The sequence below is a fragment of the Cladophialophora yegresii genome (genome assembly GCF_000585515.1).
Source record: "Cladophialophora yegresii CBS 114405 chromosome Unknown aczIN-supercont1.7, whole genome shotgun sequence".
NCBI classification, from domain to species: domain Eukaryota; kingdom Fungi; phylum Ascomycota; class Eurotiomycetes; order Chaetothyriales; family Herpotrichiellaceae; genus Cladophialophora; species Cladophialophora yegresii.
The window spans coordinates 71,891-88,673 of record NW_006913051.1 but is presented as its reverse complement, the minus strand read 5'-3'; the positions used below and the strand labels follow the sequence as shown (position 1 = coordinate 88,673).

The 16,783-nt window shown below is 53.1% G+C and overlaps 5 protein-coding genes across 5 annotated transcripts; 3 read left to right on the top strand and 2 right to left on the bottom strand.

Annotated features, from left to right (window-relative positions):
• Positions 1-1,250: 1,250 nt before the first annotated feature.
• On the bottom strand, positions 1,251-2,663 carry A1O7_09161 (uncharacterized protein; the record flags this gene model as incomplete). The annotated part of the gene is made up of 1 exon (XM_007763150.1): positions 1,251-2,663. The coding sequence occupies one exon, from the start codon at positions 2,661-2,663 to the stop codon at positions 1,251-1,253; it is 1,413 nt and encodes a 470-aa protein (XP_007761340.1).
• A 4,184-nt stretch (positions 2,664-6,847) lies between these two features.
• Positions 6,848-7,460, top strand: A1O7_09160 (arf/Sar family, other; the record flags this gene model as incomplete). The annotated part of the gene is made up of 2 exons (XM_007763149.1): positions 6,848-6,970; positions 7,032-7,460. 2 exons carry the CDS (start codon positions 6,848-6,850, stop codon positions 7,458-7,460), a joined length of 552 nt encoding a protein of 183 aa, XP_007761339.1.
• Positions 7,461-8,659: 1,199 nt separating this feature from the next.
• On the top strand, positions 8,660-9,140 carry A1O7_09159 (uncharacterized protein; the record flags this gene model as incomplete). The annotated part of the gene is made up of 2 exons (XM_007763148.1): positions 8,660-8,781; positions 8,834-9,140. 2 exons carry the CDS (start codon positions 8,660-8,662, stop codon positions 9,138-9,140), a joined length of 429 nt encoding a protein of 142 aa, XP_007761338.1.
• A 1,006-nt stretch (positions 9,141-10,146) lies between these two features.
• A1O7_09158 (uncharacterized protein) lies at positions 10,147-11,270 on the top strand (the record flags this gene model as incomplete). The annotated part of the gene is made up of 2 exons (XM_007763147.1): positions 10,147-10,238; positions 10,289-11,270. 2 exons carry the CDS (start codon positions 10,147-10,149, stop codon positions 11,268-11,270), a joined length of 1,074 nt encoding a protein of 357 aa, XP_007761337.1.
• A 1,564-nt stretch (positions 11,271-12,834) lies between these two features.
• Positions 12,835-16,354, bottom strand: A1O7_09157 (uncharacterized protein; the record flags this gene model as incomplete). Its single annotated transcript, XM_007763146.1, has 2 exons — positions 12,835-13,153; positions 13,314-16,354. The coding sequence occupies 2 exons, from the start codon at positions 16,352-16,354 to the stop codon at positions 12,835-12,837; spliced, it is 3,360 nt and encodes a 1,119-aa protein (XP_007761336.1).
• Positions 16,355-16,783: the final 429 nt, after the last annotated feature.

Below are 16,783 nucleotides of genomic sequence, written 5' to 3'. Positions count from 1 at the left end.
GCGTTGAGCGCATATGATTGGTTGATATTGACGACATCCGTGCTGTTTTTAATGGGTTCAATGATGTATTTTGTCGACAAGTGGAGTTTGTCCGTGAGTGAAGCCTCTTATTCAGGCGTTTCAATCCCGCCGCCTTGATGGCTCCCTAAAATGCGGTGCCGACATCGGCAATTCCAAGAGTCGAGTCGCATGATCGAATGTGCTGACCGTTTGCTGCCGCTTGGTAAATCGAGCGTATATGCGTGAAATCAAAATCCCCAAATGATCTGATTTAGGTTGATAATTAGCACAGCTTACTGATGTTATGCGCCCATCACGTCGGGGGCAATCGGGCCGGGAAATGTGCAGGCCAAGTTTGGCTCCGCGCCTTGTCGGAAAATAGGCTGCATGACTAAGGCTGGTCCGGGAGCTTGAAAGACAATTCCAACTTCCTACTGCCACATTTGGGTATTCGAGATCGTGCACGCCGTACCTGCAACTCGATCTTTGTGGCCTGCCGAAAGACTGCTAAGTCCACCAGTGAGACATGAGCATGCCGCGGACAGCTGACTTGCTTGCTGCGCTTTCATTTTGCACTTGAATGTCAGCATGGAAGCTCAGCTTTGACCACTGATATATTTCCTTTATGGTCTCATTGCCACTGTTCCATCTGCTTCACCCTCGAGACGTTACGCGGCAGTGGTGGCCGATAATGAGTGGTAATCGAATGAGAGCATTGGACGTCCGATCACATCGCATTCTGAAGGATCGTCGGCAATACGGGCTCGAGAGGCTGCGACTTGATAGTCAGCAGGGCTGACGAGTGCGTGGCCGAGGTAAAGCCCAGTTTGCATAGTAGGTATTCCGGGGTGGAAATCGAGCGTGGCGGGCCTTTCAATTATGGCAAACATGGAGCGACGCACAATCGCGTGCGAGAGTGTCCGTGTCTTTTGTGAGTCCTTGCGTTGGAGGGCACAGTGATAGTTCGAACAGCGGCAGCGGGGTGTTGGTGGGCTGTGGCGGCACTTGGGGGCCGTCATTAGTCATCATGGCCGATGCTTTTGGGTGGTAAGTCTTGCACGGTCTTGACGCCAATAACCCAAACCTGCGCTTTCCCGTTTTGGTGAGCCGGTGCAAGCCGACTGAGTTTGGGACTTTGGACGACGCCACTGACCTTCAGACCACCACGCACGCATATACAGGTACGAGGTCATACATGTCTCTTGCAGGCATTGCGCAGTCTCTGACATGCGCTCGCAAAAGCACGCACCTCAACAAGTGATACGCCTCTCACAAAGCTCCGGACGAGACAGTTGCGCCATGTCGACGTACCCTGCGCCGTTCCAGGACTCGAAATACCTGAACAATTTCGCTGGATCATCGCGTATCCTTGCTCTAGTGGTGGGATTGATGATCCCATCCAGGGAAACATCGTCCTCACACATCACCGAGACACACCACCAGACAATGGTCTTACAGGGCAATCCGCATGGCCGGATGCCAAACACTCGCCGCATCTCGCAGTATTCCTTCCAGGCTTTGAAGTGCATGAGACCAATTTGTCGGTTGCCGGTGCAGTACTCGGCAAGAGCCAAAAACAAAAATGCCACCACGTCTTCATCACTCGAATCGTTGCAATTAGCTAGGGAAGATATCCTCTCGCGCGTCCTCGCAAGGATGAGATTCTGCCGAGACGCGAGGTGGTGATTTTCAGCGTCCATGTCACCGCGGTCGGGCTGCGCCTCGCTTAACCGTTGATGATTCGCACTGAATAGCAGTATCATGGTTTCGAAACACCACTGGCTGGAGGTGGCATAAGGCAGAAAGAGCTGGAGCACAGGGTCATGTTTTTGAACGATTTCCGGATACAAATCTAGCCCCAGCATGGGTACAGCATTTACAGCAAAATATTGCAGCAAGTTGTGTTCGACTGGCGTCCAAACGGTTGACAATCTGGCGGCGGAATTATGGAGAGCCTGCGAAATGATCTGTTGGGACTCTTCCTCCAATCCGGCGTCCAATCCGATCGGTAGTTGCCGAGGCGGCGTGTTTGCAATCCTTAGCCTGTCCAAAAGTGCCAGACCGAATTCCGAGCGACTTTCCATGCTGGTCCTTCTTTGATTTGAGCTCATTGGCTCACAATCGACAAGGCTTGCAATGGACCTGGGAGAATCTGCATCGAGAAAAGGTGAGTTGAGCCGGGACATTTCCATTCGACAGCCTTCTTCCGGTGACCGGCCATGTTTTCGGTCGGAGGCACTGCTTTCGGGAGAGTTGTCGTGGAATTCCATGTTCTTACGGTGTTGGGACTTCGTCCCCTTCCTCGACCGCGGCGACTGTGACCTTGGCTTCCTGGCGAAAGGCGACACAGTCACACAGTCCCGCTCAAAATCAATGACTGCCGCATAATGGGAGATTCGAGGCTTGGTCACTTCCTCTGATTCGTCCGAGCTGGATGGCTTTGCATCTGGTCTGCCTGGATTTGGTTGGTTGTTGTCCTCTTTTGGTCGCATCCAACGTAGCGGAGAGAACTGGTTGCGGGAAACCCATTCTGATCTGGCTTCTCGTTTCGACCGCACTCGATCTCTCATCAAATGCGCCCGAGCTGTATCGGTGACTCCACGGCGGTTGATGTCGTAATCTACAAAGGTGAAGACCCTTCCATCTGGATTCCGGCTTGACATGTTGCTTTTGTTGTTTTTGGTAGTTGACCTGCCAGGTACTGTACTATTTACTGCCTCGGGTATATAGCCTTGGGCAACGTCGGCACGGCTACTCTCCGAATCTTACTCATCCCTGGAGCCCCGTATGCGACCCGACCGAGCGATGCAGAGTGCCCCTTCAATTAGCGTCCGAGCCGCGGTCGAGCATGCGTGTACTGAGGAGCAGCATCTCCCTCAGTGTTGAAACGGCGATAACCAGCTACAGTCTTAACGTCGGTCCAATCGGCATCGTGCTATCTCTATACGCAGCACACTATACCCTTTTTTGAGAAGATACGAATTTCGCTGATTGGCTGGGGAACGAGTCCCCTTCTCCATCTTCGAGCAGAAAATCATCCGCAAATTTGTACATGCCGAACGCGTCCAGAAGCGATTGTTCCTCTGCTGGTCTCGTATCATACGAGGCCGCCGGTTGGCATTGTCAGCCAATCAGCCACTGCACTTCCCGGGGCTCCCATACACTCCACCCCCATTTCCGCCTAGACTGGGCGTGGGACGTTGAAGCGAATCTGGACTCCAAGCACGAAGGCGCTGTACTCGGCTTTAGCCCTAGCTGCTGATTTATCGACTCCCAACCCATTTGCTCGACCGCGCCAGTAGCGATGCACCGGTGTCTTTGTCAGCCGCCGCCTCGTTCGAGTTTCTTAGTCATTGCATCTGGTCGGTATGCTGGAGCGTGACCCTGTGGCAGGGAGCTACATGTTGTTGGGAGCTTCGTCGCCTGGGGCCTGGAGCCCGTCTGCATTGGGCAGTTCTTCCCACCTCATACGAGCCTAGAGAGACCGCTAAACGTCGCATTGGCGAAGCGAGCATCCTCTCCGCCAGTTCCCTTTTCCGACTCACCGAGGGCAGTACTCGTTAGCCTCCTGGAAATACTGGCTTGATGGAGCGTCCTGAGGCTTGACTACCTTCTCGATGCAGCGAGCCCCGAGGTGTGGAGTCGGTGACCTTGACGCTGATTGCATCGTTCTGTAGCACCTGCGTCAACTTCGCTAAGCAGCCATCGACGTCACATTGAGGGTCCTATCTGGCCACAGAAGAATATCGAGTGCCCGGGCAGATCATGGGCATGGTCGCAGTGTGGAGGACGCGCAGGCTCGACAAAGTATCGCTCTACACTTCTCATCCTCTGTGACCGCTGAGGACGCGGTCCGAACAATGACGAGGACGTCATGAATGCTGGCGAGGCTCATGCTTCACGAATGCCGCCGTGGCCTTCTTAGATTGGCACGGCTCAAGCAAAACATCATGGTCTTTACACTGAAGGAAGCACAGCTATGGTGTCTGAGCCACAGGATCGGGGTCCAGCCGTGGCGATGACCAACCAACCAACAACAGCCTACCTGTACAAGGAGCAAGCCTTGCTAGTCGACTAAGCCACGTCTTACAAGTCCACAATCTCGAAGCGCAAACACCAAGTACAGAGAGGCAGTTAAGCCGTCCGCAGATGCTCAGCACAGGGACTTGCCCGTCTTCCTCGCCGACGTTTCAATAGCCTGCTGAAACTCTCACTGTCGGTTCGAAGTCTTGAAAATCAGCTAACAGCCAACCAGCGGGAGGCAAGGGCGTTTTAAGCGAGGCGTTCAGTTAATTGTGGGAAGATGACCCGAGGGTCTCGGATACAGCGTGTACACTGTACGCGTACAAGTAAGAGCTCAAGTGAACTGCCGATCCTCCTGCCATCGACCGCGGCACTCAGCAGCCCGATTCCGGGCCCGCAGCTGGCTGTAATGGTAGAATATGTGCACAAAGTCGATCCATTGCGGTGGAAGGATCATTAACGCCTCGATGGTGGCTACGGCAAAGGAGGGATGCCGTGCACGCAGTGCCGCATCAACCATGGCTTACATGCGGACTGAGTCAACCCTGACCTTGTTCACTACGTACAAAGTACCAACGGCAAGAGATCCCTTGCTCTCTTCAAGGGCGCGGCCGGACACCCACTTCGACTCGGACCTCGGCTTGCGTTTGTACGTCAAGAAATGCTTCTCTAGCATCTGGGTGAAGCGAGCCTACCTCAACATTGACTCTTACTACCGATTTGGGAACCGCATGACCTATCGGAAATCGATAGGACCTCTACACTGGTTGGGGCGTAGTCTCCGGTTCTCGCGTCCGGACAACTCTGCAAGGTCCATCGCGTTGAGAGCCCAGCCAACGCATTCGGAGCGCTCGGGCTGCGCGTGCATAAGCCTGCGTCTCGCCGCGCCGGTGTATCTTTCAAGCGTGAAAGCTTAGCGAAGCTTGAATTCTGCTGACTACCCGCGGGCTACGGCAATGTCTGATTAACGACATCGCTGAGTAAACGCGTACGCGTAAGCACGACGTGAACCGGGGTACGTATCATGCATCCTTGCCTCATGGGTCGACTAGTTCTGGATATACAAGAGCTAGATGTCTAGTGGGCGGCGACAGGCACACGATGTAGATGGTTAGGTCGGTTTCCAGAAAGAGTTTATACAGGTACTCGAAATGATCCTCTTCCCAGAGATGCTAAATTACCGACTTGTCTTTTTCTTACCCCTCTAGTCACACCATGGTATCCACCGTCGATGCTGCAGGCGACCGCGAATCAGTCCATATTGCTCTGTGAAAGCATGGAGTTTGGCTTTCACCATGGAAACCCGGCAACAGATGCTTCGAGAAGGTCTGAATCCACTCACCGGCCTGGACGCCGATTGGAGAAACAGGGATCGGAACTGTTTCGTACGGAAGTGGCTCAAGTGCGGTTGCTTTGCCTTTTCCCAGCATTTCACAGGAAGCTACCTTGTATAGGAACAAATCAGAGTTTGGCGAGGCGATATTACCAGGCCCTGTTGTGGTTGCGTGTAGTCCGACATGAATTCGGTGATGAGACCACTGTTAGGGGAGATCCGGAACGATTAGTGAACAGGCTGAGCGCCGAAGTGGTGGGTTCTTAACCCATGCTTGGCAGGCCTTGATTGTGGGACGAGGCTGAATCCCTTGTCATCAGCGGAATGGTGATTGGGCATCTACTGGGCACCAGAGGAAGAAACGAAACATGAGATAGTCACTACTGTACGGAGTGTTCTTACACAGTTCCTCAGACTTCCACGTCTGAATTATGGCCTTCCGTTGTCCATCCATCTGGGTCTCTCGTGCTTGAGTGGTACAGTATCTTCTCCTTCGCCTCAGATGATCCATGCCGCAGCAACGCACCATTTATCTGTAAATCCTTGCAAACAATTTCCTGTGGTGGACATCCGACCACGGTGCCAATCGACATAGACCCGGACAGCAGCTGCCGTCTGTCATTCAAGCCGGCCTGCTCCCCCACCAGCTTTTCCTGTGATTTGTCTGTCTTAACGCACGTGTTGACGAGTTCGACGGAGCCCAGCTTGAAAGAGATGCTATGAGAGTCCGTCGCAAGCTGGCCTGCACTGTGCTTTCCCTGATATGATCTATGGCGCATGGCTGGAGCTTCGACCTGGCTGAAAACAGATCGATGAAGATGACCTACATGTTCAGCATCTTGGACAAGCAGACGTAGTCACAACGACAGCCGGGGACGAGCCCGTGTAGTCCTGGTATCTTCAGACTCGACTATTCCAATTCAGAGACCTGACGGACAAGAAGAACATGCAACCAGGTACAAAGTCTGATCAGTGCTTGGTGCTCAGGCGGGTCAGATGGGGCAACCATGCCGCGACGACAGTAGCATATCCGCAGATAGCGCACCACATAACTGAAACTCGAAATGAAATTCTCGCAATGGCGGCGTTGGCTGGCTAACGCAGGACTTGCATGCTCAAAGCTGGCAAGGGCATCTTTCACATCGTGGGTTTTCAGCTGTTGGATGGGTATCGCGTGGCTAGCTGCCCAGGTGTCCATGGAGAGGGTTTCGTAGGAGGTGCCAGGAAAGAACATCCGGGCGTGAGTAGGCAAAATACACGTCATATGAAACAATATCACGTGTCGCCCCCCGCATTTTGGCGCATCTCGCCTCGAGCTTCCCCAAAAGCCAAAGGTCATTTCATTCAGATCTCCTGCGAGTAGCGGTTTTGCCTGTCGATTAGAAGATCAACGACACAACACGAATCAACAACTGGGCGTCTGGCATCTTTCAGCATTACAAGCATTTCCCAACCCATGAAGACGCCAGCTGGCCTTGGGAATCGTGCAACATGGCTGGTTTCTTTACGTGGGTGTGGGACTGGCTGTTATGGATGTTTTGGGCAACCGAGATGGACGTGACGATAGTCGGATTGCAGAACGCGGGCAAGACGAGCTTGGTGCGCGTTCTCGCCGTAAGTTACACGCTCTCAATCTGGCGAAATCGTCGTTGTGAGACTAATGCGCTGATAACAGGGTAATGAGTTCACCGTGGACACGGTACCGACGGTTGCGTTCAACAAGAAGGAAGTGAAGAAGGGCCATGTCTCGATCAAATGCTGGGATCTAGGAGGCCAGCCGAGGTTCCGGTCAATGTGGGAGCGATATTGCCGTGGGGTCAACGCCATTGTCTTTGTCGTCGACGCTGCCGACAAGGATGCCATACCCGTTGCGCGAGACGAGTTGCACGCGCTCATGTCACGACCCACGCTCGAAGCTATTCCGCTCCTTGTTCTCGGCAACAAGTCAGATCTCCCGAACAAGTTGTCGGTGGACGAGCTGATTGACCAGCTGGACTTGAAGTCGATTGTGCATCGAGAGGTCAGTTGCTATGGAATAAGCGCGAAGGAGGAGACGAATCTAGAAGCGGTTCTGCACTGGCTCGTAGCGAGGGCTGCAAAGTGAACCGCCTGTCTTCATTGCCATTTATTTCTGTGTCAGGCAGCATTGTTATGGGAATCACGGCACGGCTTTGTGGACCGACAGTAAGCAATACTTGAGCGACAGGCGCAATGTTGGACTACAGGACGGGACGAATACGCATACGCATCGGCATCTTCTGCTGGGTACTGCTGGGCGAGTTGGTCCATCTGGCTAGGCACAAAAGATTGCCGAAGCCATATCTGAATGCGTCCCGCCACAGAATATTCCGTGATGCTTCGGCAGCTGCAGCGGCTATGGCGAAGAGAAGCAAATGATCCTGCAACTCAGGTGGCGAGCACGACACCAAAGGACGCGCTCGACGCCTGGGCGACGCCTGACACCCATCACGGCACGGCGAAATCCGTGCCACCGAACCACAGCCCGGAATGACGCGTAGCCAAGCTCTGCTGCTGGAGCCGCCAAGCCGTGACGGACATGCGGGCCTGGGTGCATGGATAGTTATCATTGTCCGCCCTACTCCCTTCAAAGCAAGACGATCATGTCGTGAGGCGCCCCATGAGTGCTGGCTGCTGCCACAATTGCATTGTATAGAACGTATTCCGAGCACCATGCAAGATTCGATGCGCAGATACGATGCCAAATAACTGCTGAGTGGACACAGATGAAGCCTGTGAGCCAGACCTAGGAGAGTTCGCTCGAGGCGTCATCAGCCAATGATGAAGTCGAAACTGCGCCACCGTCAAGGCACTAAAGGGATGCTTCTGCAGGCTTCGGCATGATGGCGTCGTTGATTGTGTTGGCTGCGCCTACTTGCAAAGCATCATGCTTTCCCTCGTTGCCTTCTTTCTTGCGATATCTATCTTGATTCTGTCACCCGCGATCTCATCATCAACAGCTTAACTGCAAACTTCTGTTCTCAATTCCGTCTGAGCCTCGTTATTGATTTGTATAACACTGAGCCTCACCGGCCAACCACCGCGGCGAGAGAAGGCACCTTCCGCTTATTGACATCACCTTCTTCCTGTCACCCTTCGAGGCGTAGCTGCCGAATACGCAAACACAACACCGAGCAGTCATGAGTCCCACGCTTGTCGCAAGGCAGTACTACGGCGGCAACGTGTGAGTCCCCTCGATCCTCTATATAATATCCTTACCCTTCGATTTTCTTCATTGCAAGTCACAGCGAGTCAGAGTTCATTCCTACTAACTTCTCTTTTGCCATGGCCAGATGCTACGATGGTAATCGCGCGTATCGGTGTAACAGTGCTTGGTACGATTGGGGCAGATGGGTTGCCCTCGGCATAATCGTCTTCGGCGCATTCCTGATCTTCTTCCTCTTCAGGTGAGTCTTGTGGCAACGACAGACGACAGCGTGACACTGACGCGGAATGCAGCTTCTTCAGCTCTCGCAAGCGACGTCGCCTTGGTAGACAGCCATTGTACGGTACAGGTTGGGCTGGACGGACTCCTTTCGGCCACAATGCTCCTCAATACAACCCGAACTACCAACAGACGCAACAATCCTACCAACCACCTCCGGCATACAACCAGCAGAATGCGGGAGGCTACTACGGCCAAAACCAAGGATATTTCGGTGGAAGACAGACAGAGCATGAGATGCAACCTCCGCAAAATACCTACGCTGGCGGTGGCTCACCAGTTTATTCGGCTCCAGAAGGGCCTCCTCCGGCAAAGAGATGATCAGGTTGAGTGCAGGGAGATAGCAATATGTCCCCTGTTGTGATAAGTGAATTTGACGAATGTTCGAGGGCGAATGTATGGTTGGGACGGCTGTACGATAACGACGGTGACCGTTCTGGTTTTGGTGAGGTTTTGGAGATATGGCGCAAGAAAAGCCGCAATGCATGTATCTATTGTCACGAGTACGCAACTAATTCGCACTACAACACATCCTCAACCCAGCGTATTTCTATCACGAATATCTATTCGTTGCTCGGTTTGCTCTGTTCGATATCGATCTACCGAGCTAAGGACAAAACACCCCCAAGCGAAATGGCGGAATGGAAGCATTGAGAAATACCTCAAACAAGTTCATGCGAGCAGCCAGAAGAGGATAATGTACTCGCACTGGGTGTGTATATATCGCGACCATATCAAGCACTAGCATTCTTGCAGCCTCACACCGCGGATATGGATCCCTGTTTGGTGGCTGGTTCGGATGGGTGGCGGCGTGTTTCAGCTGGCCTGGAGATGCATCTCAGGAGTGCGATCGGCTGCAAGTGCCCGCCTAAGCGACGCCTGAGAGGTGTGATTGGCCTCAGGGGTGACCCTGCCCCCCAGCCGCGAACTCGCCCTGGGGACCTTGCTCCGCCTCCTGGTTACGAGTACTCCGTAAACGTGCCTCGTCCCTCATCTCATGCTCAATTCGGATTCTTTTCATAGCGCAGGACTCCGGCGAGTCTCTTCTTTGTCTTCGTGTCCTCTCGTTCACACGTCTTGCTCTACATGCGCGGTGCTTTCACTCTCGTTCGAAACTTGCACACCACGTCTGTTGTCATGCCGCGTTGTCAATAATCGCATTCATTCATCGCCACAGCACTGTCCACCAGCTGGTCTAGGTGACTCGCAAATAGGCTGTTTTAGAATATTACACGGTTGAACATCTTTCGCGCAGACGAACACGCATACCTTGACATTAACGACCTTCGCTCACCACCTACGATATCCCACCTTCCCTCCGCTCGACATGGCATCCTACCTGTACGGTCGCGACGTAGTGTCCGACGCCAAAGACACATTATCTAGCTGGGACAAGTGCATGGACAAGACCTACTGCAAGTATGTGACTAAACACTCGACCGCATGAGAAATGCGCTGACTGTCTCAAGATGGCCTGTTATTGTCGCAATCGTCGTCGGTTGTCTAATCCTCTTCTCGGTCCTCTACTGTGTTGCTCGATGCATCTGCTGCGGCGTCGAGCTGTGTTCCTGCTGTGTCAGCTGCTTTACCTGCTGTGGAAGCTGCTGCAAGGGAGGAGGTCGAAGTCGGGACCGTCCTTCGAAATACACAGACGACTACAGTCGCATGCCTCCTACCCCCTACCAGGGGTACCAACCAGCCCCGAGCCCGATGGCCTACGGAGGCGTTGGGAATGCCAATGCCCCACAGTTTGCGACCTTCGACGACCCGAGCAGCAAGAAAGTGGTCAACGAAGACAGTCTCCCGCCTATGCCAAGCTGGGATACTGCCGTGAAGAGGCGAGTCGAGGACACCAGTGCACCACCCGAGGCCAAGAACGGCGACCTCGAAATGGGCCGGCTAGACTCGCAGCCGCAATGGATGAGAGGAGGCTATAACAGAGTCCCTAACGCTCCGGTATCACCGAATCCGGCCCAGCCAGAATATTTCCACAACGACTCGGGCATGAACCACGCTTACAACTCGGACCTGGGCGACCAACGATTACTCAGCCATAACGAAAACCACGACTTCCAGGCCGTCCCTCTGAGCCCGCCTCCTACTTATCGATCAAACTCCAGTCTCCCATCCCTGGTTGGCCACCAGTTCGGCGGTAACGCTGCAGCCATGACCACCCCTAAGGCCTATAATCATGGTCAACAGTATCCACCACAGAGCCAGTCCAGCTATCAAGGTTCTTACGCTCCAAGCAGCACACAGTACGAGCCATCACATCAAGACTACATGTCGGAGTCGAACAGAATCAGCATGCCCACTCCGTATAATCCTGGCCCGACAGCCCAGCCTCAAGCCCCATATCCACCGTCTGATCCATCGCCACGTGACAACCGACCTCCAAGTTTCCTGCAAATAGGCAGAAAGCCCGTCCAAGGAAGCTTCAGGGAGCTCTGACCATTATACACTATATCGCATGGCAAGGCCATCCCGAGTACCCGCCCAGATTTGTGTCGGACAGCAAAACCGGGCCACATCCGGTTGTGACTCCGAGCCGATCAGTGCTCAGACCGCCCGAGCTCGAGTGCCTCCGTTTGACAGAAATTGACCCGCAGAGTTGCAGAAGGTCGCGCACGATCTAGGGAAAAGCTCTCCTTTCGTGAAGGGAGGACTGTCCCATTAGCCGAGCCCGCCCAAAATGTCCAGGTTGGCCTGTGGAAAGTCTCAACGGGTCCACTGAAGCGAGCACCAAACGCCCCTGAGAAAAGGGCGCGTCAGAAACAAGTTGCTACAAAGGCTAAAGGCCGGGCATTTCACCACTGCGGCCTTGGCAGTTACGACTGTCGTAGAACAGAATCACGGATCAGTCTTCTTTTTACTGGACCCCCGGATTTTTTATCACCATGCACTATACTCGGTCTGATCTCACCGCTGCCTGACTGGCTCATGATACAGACAAGGACCGAAGGACAGATACAAAGACAGTGAGGGAAGATTAGCCTGAATTGCGGCTTGGATTACGACTTTTTCCGCATATGTACTTGTATTGTATAGGACAGAAGGACTTGGTGCGGGCTCGGGACGGATAGAAACCCGTGACGAGGTCTAACGAATCATAACGATTGTTCAGATTTTCCGCTCACGTCGTGAAGACAACCTTGGAAGGGGGACAGTGCCGATGATTTTTGACAGGACTGTACTTTCGACCTGGACAAGGCTAGAGAATGAGACTGCACGCAGGTGGAATGTATTCAAACCGGGATGATGGTATCGATACAAGTGGCATGACGCACACTGCCGTACTGTCTCTCGGGCTGAAAGACGGCCGCAGTAACTAGCTAGCTCCGATGCTGGATTCGAGTTGATCATGCAAGATGCTTTTGCTTTTATGAGACCACGCTATGCAACACAAGTGTCCCGGCCGTATGTATGCATGATGCGATGCAATCTTCCGCCGATGCTGATGCCAAAAGACCAATGCCAGTCCTCATTCCTAGATGCACTCGCCACCCGTGCTGGAAATATTCTCGAGAACTCAACCGTGCGAGTCTCACATCCCTTCAAGCTAGAGCATCCTGCCGCCCCAAACTGTTTTCCAGGACCAGACGTGTCCTGTTCTGATCAGTGCCCAGGTGGGGCGTTCATAAAGGCAGCGTTGTTGAAAGCGTCCTCCTGCTTGATTGTGCCGTTGAGGAGAGGACATAATCTTCAAGAGACGTTGTCAGCAATCTGGTCAGTAACTTTAGGAGCACACATAAATGCTAGGCATGGCGGTAGGGGTATCAGGAGGCTGCGGCATTAGCGGACAGACTGTAATGGCTGTGATGGTTCTTTGCACCACCATTATTGCTTCTGCACAACGAGCCACGGGATGTGCTCGCATGCAGAAGCAGTGATCACTCGGACACTTGTCTTCGAGTCGGACAGCAATCTGTTCAAGAATAAGGGGTTCCTCGGCAGTACATGATGTTGAGGTTGCCGACAAGCTTCTCGAACCACGGGATGAAGGGCAAATTACGCCTCATCGACTCGAGAAATCAGGCGTATGTACCAACACGGATCCGATTTTGCGGTCAAAGGGGAGATCACAATGTTTGCACAATGCGTTGGGCTTGACTGACTTTTTGTTGGTCTTGATATGCCCCACCTGGCCGCAATTTGCACACTTCCTCTGGGTAGGTTGTGTGTTCTTTCCACCACCGGTGAAGGAGCCGTCGGCGTCGGGAGACATCGCGGTGCCCCCTGGGGAAGTGGTACCTCCTAGGGCGGCTTCTTTGTTCTTGTTTCGCTTTTGGCGGCGGGCCTTGTTCTTCTCGAGTTGCGCCAGGGCTTCTTCGATTCTGCTGAAGTGTTAGCAGGCGCGGAAGGTGTTGTCGTGGTAAGAGTGCTTCTTGCCGTTTTCGGTTACGAGCATCCTGCTCTGCATCACCTGTCGGCGCGATGTCCATGATACTAGTGCAATGTAAGCATGCGAAGGAGAACAGACCGGCGCGAGCAAACCTTGTATTTTCAATCTCTTCCGCTTCCTTGATCTTCAAGTACTTTTTGATGACGGCAGGGTCAGTCTCAATGTACTCTTGCTCGACTGTTTCACCATCCTTCGTCTTGACTTGACGAACAATCCGTAGCACTTTCTGGGTCTGACTACCCACGCTGCGTCTGCTGAACGAGGTGGCCGTCTCGTCGTCGCGACCACGCCGCGACATGGACGGTGTCTGTGTTCCGGATATTGAAGTGGGTCTGATGTTTGATCGACCATTGACATGCTGGTCTTCTTGTGCGTCGACGTCGCCATCCATATCCAAATCCGACGGCTCAATCCTCGAGCCAAGGCTCGCCTTTTGCTTGTCCCAAATGCCGCGGATAGACTCTTCATATGATTTCTGCTGGCGGGCAACGTTGTAGCTGTGGCCGCCCAGTTCCTTCTTCAGAGCGATTGCATCCATAGCAGAGCCGCCAATCGGCCTAAACCCTCCCTTCATACTGGTCTTGATGAACGAGAACGCCTCCCCACGGCCTGATGGATCGCCTTCACCGAACAACTTCAGCATAGCTTTGCCTTGGGTGGCCTGCATGAAGTTCTTCGTTGTTCTCCATGGTGCAAGTTGTTGCTCGATACTATCGGCCTCATTCTCTTTGGTATCGTCTTCGTCATCGACGTCGGCGTAGCCAGCGTCTTGGAGGTATTGGGCACCAACTTGCATCGACTCTAACAGACAGATGTCCTCCGGTCGAATCAAGGCTTGGATTTGATCTTCAGTAGGTATTTTATCACCCGCTCGCATCTCCCACTCCTTGTGTTCCTTGTTGAAGACCATGAACTCTTTCATTTTCTGCCGATTCTGCATGTCTGTAGTATCGGGGAAATGCTTGGTAACCTCCTCCACACGAATCCGTTGGCTCTTCTTTTTACGAGCAATGCGGTATGAGATGGCTTTGAGACGGTTCTTGGCGGCGGTGGTCACCATACGAGAGTGTGTCCCCGGAATGGTAACCGACGGAAGTTCCTGCCCAACGACGTAAACATTCTCCAGGTTACGCAGATAGTGAGTCTGACCGTGAACGCCGGTGCTCTCTCTAATCACCAAGAAATCTGTGGGGTTGGGATCTTGTGAAAAGATTGGTGCTCTGTACATTGAGTTATAGAGAGCAGTCATGGTCTCGCCGGGATCAATATGGCCGAAGATGTGGAATGGAGATTTGTCTTCGGGCAACAATACTGAAGTCTCGCCGACGTCATGCTTGGGCCGGAAATTGTCGTCTTTTGACTTCTTGCGATAGTAGTTGATGATTTTATTGCCCATTCCAGCTTGGGACATCATCAGAGGATGTTCTTCTGAGTATTCCAGCAGTATCGTCGAGGAGTTATCGGCCAGGGAGATTTCTTTCGTTGTTGGATAAAGTTCCTTCGCCGATCGATTCTTTTGATGCTTCCTCTTGATTTTGACAGGTTGACGGAACGTGATGGGGTGTCTGAAATGCATTCTTTTGCGGTGAAAATTGCGTAGGTCTTGCAACGACAGGCGCACCTGGAAATACGGATACTGCAGACGGATCGCAGGCAGCGAGTGCTCAATGGCCAAGTTTGTGAGCTGGCCTCGGACTTTGTGTTGATGATTCTGCTTAAGAAGGTCATATTCAGCATCGTTTGAGGTCTTGAAGCGCTGTTGTAGGCGGTCCTTCAGAGTCTTGACAGTAGTCGTCTTGTCGCCCGGACGAGCCTTGGCCCGAGCGGCTTCAAGATCAACTTCTTCGACCAGCAGACCCGTGTCATTCAAATCCAGCACAACCTTGGCAGCGAGTCTCTGCGTAAGTTTCTCAGGGTCATCAAGGGACGGAACATCGATTTGATGAATTGTGACAATGTCTTGAGGATCTAACCCGAGTCGGCGCTTCTTACGGGGCTGTTCGAAGTCATTGAACTCGTCGAAACCAAACATATCTTCATCATGTTCGACGATTCGTGGTCTGATCTCAACCACTTCGTCTTCCGAGAGTGCCAGATGGGACAATGTATCAAAGTCGGTGCACATAAACTCTAGGTCTTGCGTGGAGAGGCCGCTCGGCAGGGGTTCGTCTGGATCGGATTCGTCCGAAGACTCCGCTACTTCCTGCACAGCCGCTTGCTCCCGTGTCCTCACAAAGTCGGTTGCAACTTCGGGTGCAGAGCTTGGCACTACTGAATTGAAGGCCACTTTCTGATCCTGCTCGATTTCCAAGTTGACTTTGGTGGGCCGGACTTGCCTCGGAGGCTTCAGGGGCGCTTTGCCCTGCCATTTGAACGGTCTAGGTGGGAAGAGTTTGTTGAAATAGGGTGCCTCGTCGCGCCTGAAGTCAGGAAATTCGAGCTTCAGCCACTCATCGATGTTCTCTTGCGCAGTCGTGGGAGCGAAGCCCTTTCCTGACTGTGCGAACAGTGCCAACTGAATCCTGTACTGGGCATCTTCAATCTCATCCAGGTCCGGTTCGAGCATGGAGAGATCTTGTGTAATATCGTCTCCGTGGTCCGAAGCAAGATCCGACTCTTGATCTCCATCTCTTAGAGGTTTATCGGGTGGCTTTGAAGCAGCAGTCACGGGTGGAGGAGCGCTTGTCAGGATGGGACTAGAAGGGCCGAAGAGATCATCGTCGTCATCGAGACCGTCGAGAGCGCTTTCTCCAATGCCAGGCAGCAAGTCCGTCGGTATTCCTCGAGAGTCTTGAGCCGGTTCTTCGTCCGGTAGCAACTCATCATCGCCGATGTCTTCGTAGTCAACCGCATCATCTGCCTTTTCCCCTTGTTCCAGTTCTCTATCATTCAGCTCGTTTAAATCAAAGCCCTCCCCGCCGCCTTCGTTCAACAGCGCACTCAACTCATCGTTGCCCTCGGCGGGGACGTTGAAACTTTGGTCAAAAGGTGTGTTGGGTGTCGCGTCTGCCAACACTGCCATATCGGACATATCCGGCATATCGGGCATATCTGCCAGTTCTCCCATGTCCTCATCGTCGTTATCGAAGAGATCATCGAGGCCGTTAGCCTGTTGGTAGACGTCGGTAGCCATGGCTGCGGTCTTGGAAAGAAGAGTAAGGTGGAGGTGAAAGGTCGCCTGGGATCACCCCGCGGGACTGCCTTGTTCGTGGCTCTGACCGCGCATCGCAATCAGACGCTGGCAGTAAACTTGGGAATTCGAGTCGTTCGGTCGAGCTTCGATGATGTTAACGCGTCCAACGAAGTATTGACGGAGTGAAACTCATAAGAAGTGAAAGTTGTCGGATACAGATCGGGTTCAAGTTCGGAGGAGGCAGCAATCGCAGGTGCTTGACTCGCGCTTTAGCGCAATTTGGCGCCACCATGACACGCTGCACAGCCTTGTGCAGCCTCGCCGCAGGTGGGCAACCGCTACTAGTGCTCACTTCAAACAATGTCTCTAGTCATATCATTCAATCCATCAGGAGGGTATCATAAGCCAAACGCTATCGCAACCACGCAG